Raw genomic sequence first — 6,000 nt, forward strand, 5'->3', positions numbered from 1 at the left:
ATCCATTTTGGCATATCATTTAATACACTGTAGGTTGCCTAAACAAAAAAAATTTTTCCTAAGACAACATACTAACAAAAATATACATGATTAAGTTTTGCATTTATCATTTCTTATTACCAATTCCATGCAAAAATCTGATTAAGTGAAATTAAAAATAAGTTGGGTATTCTTTGGGGTTTTTTTGCTTTGCTCTTTGTGTCACACCCAGCCGTGCTCAGGAATCACCCTTGGTGAGCTTGTGAGTTGATATAGGGGGGTACGGATCGAACAAGGGTTGACAAATCAAGGCAAGCACCCTACCCACTGGACTATCGTGTCGGCCTGAGTTTTGGACCCACTAGATGATGCTCAGGGATTACTCCTGGCTCTGCACTCCTGGCAGGGCTCAGGGGACCATATGGGATGTCGGGGATGGAACCCAGGTCAGCCATGCGCAAGGCAAACACCCTACCTGCTGTACTATCTCTCCAGCCCCAAGTTGGGTTTTTCTAAGTTTGTTCCAGGGGCCACCCTCGGTGGCTACTACTGGGCTGTGGTGGCTACTCCTGTGTTGGAAGAAGAGGTGTCCTTCCTGACTGTGTTCATCGTGTGACACCAGGGATCAAACCAGGCATCCTGCAGAGTACATGCGCCAGTCTGATGAGCTCTCGCAGAAACCAAAATAAAAATATTTGGTAGTTCTGGGGCTGGAGCCATAGCATAGCGGGTAGGGCGTTTGCCTTGCCCTCGGATTCCCAGCATCCCGTATGGTCCCCTGAGCACCGCCAGGAGTAATTCTTGAGTGCAGACCCAGGAGTAGCTCCTGTGCATCGCCAGGTGTGATCCAAAAAGCAAAAAAAAAAAAAAAAAAAAGGTAGTTCTAAAAAAGTATCTTTACACTGGGGGGGGGGGTGGTCTGGGGGGGTTGAAGGATTCTGTGACCTTGAACTGAAGGACCTCACACAAGCAAGACGAGTGGTTCTATCTCTGACATATACATGCCCAGCCCTATTTTTTGATCTTCCTTAACCCCAAATGAAGTATAAAATATTTCTTTACCTACTACACTCTCTTGGGCTTGATGGAATTAAACCCAGAGCCTCAAGGCAGGCACTCTACCACTAAGTCACATCACTGGCCCTATTTAAAAACAAGGACAGCAACTAAGAAAGGGGAGAGAGCAAAGGGGCTGAGGTGCTTGCCTTGCATGTAGCTGAGGCCAGCTTGACCCCAACACGGCATACACCCCTCGGAGCTGCTGAGGCAGTCTCCCTCGAATCCCACCCACCAAGTACGGCTCCCTGAGAACCACCACGGGTCATTCCTGAGTGGTCAACAAGTCACCCATCACCAAGATGCTTTCCCACCCCCGATTATGAAGCATGTGTCCTTGAATGGAAGGTGGCACTGAACTCAATCCTTTTGTAGTAATCTTTAGTTCAAAAAAATAAAAATCGCAAAATATCAAGGGCCGGTGCAATAGTACAGTGAGTAGGGCACTTGCCTTGTTGCACGGCAACTGACCTAGGTTCAGTCCCCAGCAGCCATGTCATATGGTTCCCTGAGCCTGCCAGGAGTGACCGACCCTTGAATGCAGAGCCACAAGTAAGCCCTAAGCACTGCCAGGCGCAGCCCAAAACAATGACCAAAAAAGAAAAAGAAAAAAAAAAACCAACTCCACAAAATATCTAAGTATTAATTATCACTTTTACCCAATTTTGACACTTAAAAAAAAAAAGAAGAAAACCACATTGTTGGAGTAAAGCATTTTAAGGAGCTTAAAAAAAAAAAAAAAGACGAGGGTTTTCCCTCCAGGAGAAACCCACGCTTGCTCCTGCTCCCGTTCCTTCCCTCACTCTCGTCTCTGCCCACTCCCTCTCCCCCTTCTCTCTCCTGTCTCACACACCTCTCAAATTCTTCCAATAAAAACTTCTTGTACACTGGATAAGGCATGTGCCCTGCACGCGTCTGCCCCGAGTTCAATCCCTGGCACCCCAGATAGCCCCCCCAGAGCACCAGGAGTGATTCCTGGGCGCAGACCCAGGAGTAAGTCCTGAGCACTACAGGGTGGCCCCAAAATGTAATAAAACAAAAAATTATTTTGCAATGAAGGGGCCTGAGGGATCGCAGGGGGTTAAGGCTGTGCAGAGGACCAACGCTGCTTTGATCCCATACAGAGTTGCGCAGTCCCACCAGGACGATCCCTGAGTAGAGAACAGAAATAAGCCCTAAGCACTACCGGGTGGAGGGGGTGGTATTCGGGTATCTCCCACCACCCCTGCCCTGAAAAAAATGCAAATAAGACAGTCTTCATTTTTTTTTAACTAAGTAAACTTAAAAAGCAATTAAAGGGGCTGGAGCGATAGCACAGCGGGTAGAGCATTTGCCTTGCATGCGGCTGACCCGGGTTCAATTCCCAGCATCCCATATGGTTCCTGAGCTCTGCCAGGAATAATTCCTGAGTGCATGAGCCAGGAGTAACCCCTGTGTATTGCTGGGTGTGACCCAAAAAGCAGGAAAAAAAAAAAAGCAATTAAAATGGTGGGTTTTGGGGGCTGGAGCAATAATAGCACAGCGGGTAGGGCGTTTGCCTTGCACGCGGCCGACCTGGGTTTGATTCCCAGCATCCCATATGGTCCCCTGGGCACCGCCAGGAGTAATCCTGAGTGCATGAGCCAGGAGTAACCCCTGTGCATCGCCAGTGTGACCCGAAAAGAAAAAAATTTTAAAAATTAAAAAAAAATAAAATGGTGGGATTTGGGGGGGGGGTATTTTTTGTTCACAATATTTAACTGTCACTTTTTACTCAAGACAGAAGATGTACACTTACTTATTCCTGTAGCTCTACCAACAAACAAAGTCAGAGCTTGTTCAGAAAAAGTCACCACTGGGGGGTGGGATGGGGTGGGAAGGGGTGGGGGGTTGCATGTGCACAAATCATGTGTGTGGGGGAGACCTGAGGATCAAATCTAAGTTCTCAGAGATGCGAGGCGGGCATGTGTCTAAACACAGACCTTTTCCCTTTCCCAGTCTTTTTCCCACGTGTGGCCAGCCTCACTAAACCCCTTTCACCACCATCTACCTCCATCCTAGACCCCCAAAGCCTTTCTTTTTGGTTCAGTTTCTGGGCCACACCCCCGGCGGTGCTCAGGGGTCGCTCACTCCGGTGATGCCAGGGACGGAACCCCAAGGCCAGCGCCCGAAGCGTCTTATCCCGGGGGAGTTGGGCCCCGTATTCGAGAGGGCCTCACTCCGCAAAACTCCCGAACGTGTCCAGCAGTCCTTTCCCCTGGCGGTCACGGCCAGCTCCTCCGGCCACCTCGGCGCAGCATCACTCCCGCGCGCGACTCACCGACACCCCCCTGGCCTCCGGATGCAAATCGGAGAGAGAGGGCTTCGGCAGGCAGGTTCCCCGGGGCCGCCTCCCCGGACACGTGGCTGACCCACCTGTCTACGGTGGCCTCGTAGCAGGCCCAGGAACCGAAGCCCAAAACCACCCGAGCCGGCGCGCAGGCAGGGCTTCCCGGGGAGGACCAGGAAATAGAGAAACAGGGAAGTGGCTGTCTCGGGCTCCGCATCAGGTCCCGCCACCTCCCGAATTGCCCCTCATTTCCACTTCTAAGAAACACGCGAATTTTCCATCAAAGCGCTCCCCTCCGCGACCCCTTTCCCTTTCATCCCCAAGCCCTGAGCGCTCCCAGGGCCGGGGAACAGCAGCAATGGGGACAGGGGGGCAGGAAATGACCCCTTGCCCCGCCAAAAAAAAAAAAGCAAGCAAGCGTTGAAGACGCCCCAGTCTCCCCACCACCCCTGCAGGTTCCGGGGCTGCCTCCGGGGAGCCCCGTCCCGCAGATGCCCACTCGGGCGCCCCAATAAACTTCCTCCCTCCAGTCCCGCTCCTTGACCGTGACTGGAGCACCCGCAGAAAGTTGCTCATCCCTCTGCCCAACGCTGCCCCCCCCCGCCCCCAAATATTCTAGAAGCATCTGTCATTCAGCCCTGCCCAATACCTCCTCACCCACCCTCCACCCCTCATCCACTCTCTCGGCCCTTCGGTCTTTGGAACATCCCTGGAACAAAACTTAACTCTTTTTTTTTTAACTACCCCCCCTTTATTTTTTTTTTTACCCGACCCCCCCCCCACCCCGGCAACCAAACACTCCGAGATGCCGCGTGGATCCCCATTTCCCAGGTGAGGCTCGCCGGGATGAGAGACCAAGGTCGTCCTTTCGCGCCCCCACGCCCAAACTTTAAAATAATAATAATAATAATAGTAATAATAATAATAATGAAGAACTTCTCTATTCCGTCTCCCCGAGCCTGCAAGGGTTCGAATCCCCCCCCCCCCGCCCGGCTCCCTATTTCCCAGTCAGCCCCTCACTCAACCAGCTCTGGGCTCCGTCCTGGAACCCGTCCGAGCCCCCCAAGTCCGCCCGACTCCCCCCTAGTCCCCCAGACCCCCACCCCCCACCCCAACAGCAACAGCAACTCCCCTCGGCGCCCCGACCCCGGGCGCCCGGGCACGAGCAGCCGAGCCGCGCTCCGAGACCCCCGAGAGCCCGCTCCGCGCCCCTCCAGCTCCCCCGCCCGGGCTCTTTTTTTTTTTTTTTGCTTCCCCTCCCCCCCCCATGTCCCGGCCCGGCCCCCCGGCCCCCCGGCCCCCCCCCACACACACACATACAATTCGCTTTTTTTTTTTCCCTTCAATTTTTTTTTTTTTGAAAGCCCCGGCGGGCCCCGCCGCCACAATGGGGCGAGTACTCCGGGGAGGACGCGGCCGCCCCCCCCACGCCGCCTCCCCTCCCCCACGCCCCCCAACGCCCACGTTCGCGCCGCCCCGGCCCGGCGCCCACTCACATCGGCTCCAGTAACTTGGCCAGCCAGGACTTGAGGGCATCCACATCCTCTATGAGCATGGTGCAGGCCGGGCGGGCTGCGCCGCCGCGCTTCCCCAGGCCGGCCGCGGGGCTCCCCTCGCCGCGTCCGCACGCCCTCCTCACAGCGCCGGGCGCCCCCGGCCACCGGGCATCCTAGGAGACTTCAACCTACTCCCCCCCGGCCGGGGCCTAACAGGAACTAACCCAGAGCCCTCACTCAACCGAGCGCGACGGCGCCGGCGGGCGGGAGACAGCGCCGAGTGGCACGGCCGCGAGCCAATCAGGACTCGAGGGCTGTGCGCGCCACGCCAATCAGGAGGCCCGCTCGCCCCGCCGGCCGGTCGTGCCCAGTGAGGGAGGAGGGAACCTAGCAAGGTCGGTAGAGAGCTTACGTGAACTCCTGCTGCAAGATGGTATCTTGGAGAAGGTGCTGTGCCTCTTAAAGGGGCCGCGCCGCCTTTTTTTTTTTTTTTTTTTTCCTGACCATGCCGCCATCCGCCGCGGAATACCGGCGTCGGCGGCGACTGCTGGGAGTGCCCGGGAAAGCCGGCGAGCCCCTCAGCCTGGCTTCCTTCCTTTCTCGGTGTTTTTGGGTTGTTTTTTTTTTTGCTTTTTTTTTTTTTTCCTGGAAACACACTCGCTCGTGTCCCGAAATGACTCAGCTCTCGTAAATCTGCAACACACACCGTGCAGCGCGTCCACGTTCGAGACATGGCACGGGATGCAAAATTTTACTTTTGCCTTCGCACGCTTGTCTTTGCTGCCCGCCGTGCTCGGCTTTCCTGCCGCTCTGCTTAAATTGCGCGCAACGTTTCTGACAGCCGTGCCCGGGATTCCGACAAGCATCATTTTCAAAACGTGGCGCACGGATATAAAAAGCTGGGGCCATTGACATCTTATCAGTACTTTTCATGTAGACTATATTTGGGAAGGAAAAACTATTAAAAAAAAAAAAACACCCCCCCACCTCGAGCCCGCCAGGAATGTTTCCTGAGCACAGAGCCAGGAGTAACCCCGTGAGCAACTGCTGGGTGTGGCCCAAAATACGAAAAAAATTTTTTTTTTTTTTAATCCTCATTTCATTGCCCCCCCCCCCCGTTTTCCGGGGAACATTCTGCTCAGGAAAAAAAATGTTTTTGAA

The 6,000-nt window shown here is 54.3% G+C and overlaps 1 protein-coding gene across 2 annotated transcripts in view; it reads right to left on the reverse strand.

The window, feature by feature from the left end:
* RBM27 (RNA binding motif protein 27) overlaps positions 1 to 5,092 on the reverse strand; it is a 60,715-nt gene extending 55,623 nt beyond the window's left edge. For both annotated transcript variants that reach the window (XM_004611088.2, XM_055142555.1), the window contains exon 1: positions 4,840 to 5,092. In XM_004611088.2, coding sequence (XP_004611145.2) covers positions 4,840 to 4,898 — 59 coding nt within the window. In that variant the 5' untranslated portion in view covers positions 4,899 to 5,092. The remainder of the gene's footprint in view (positions 1 to 4,839) is intronic.
* Positions 5,093 to 6,000: the final 908 nt, after the last annotated feature.

Source organism: Sorex araneus, chromosome 6 (genome assembly GCF_027595985.1).
Source record: "Sorex araneus isolate mSorAra2 chromosome 6, mSorAra2.pri, whole genome shotgun sequence".
Taxonomy (NCBI): domain Eukaryota; kingdom Metazoa; phylum Chordata; class Mammalia; order Eulipotyphla; family Soricidae; genus Sorex; species Sorex araneus.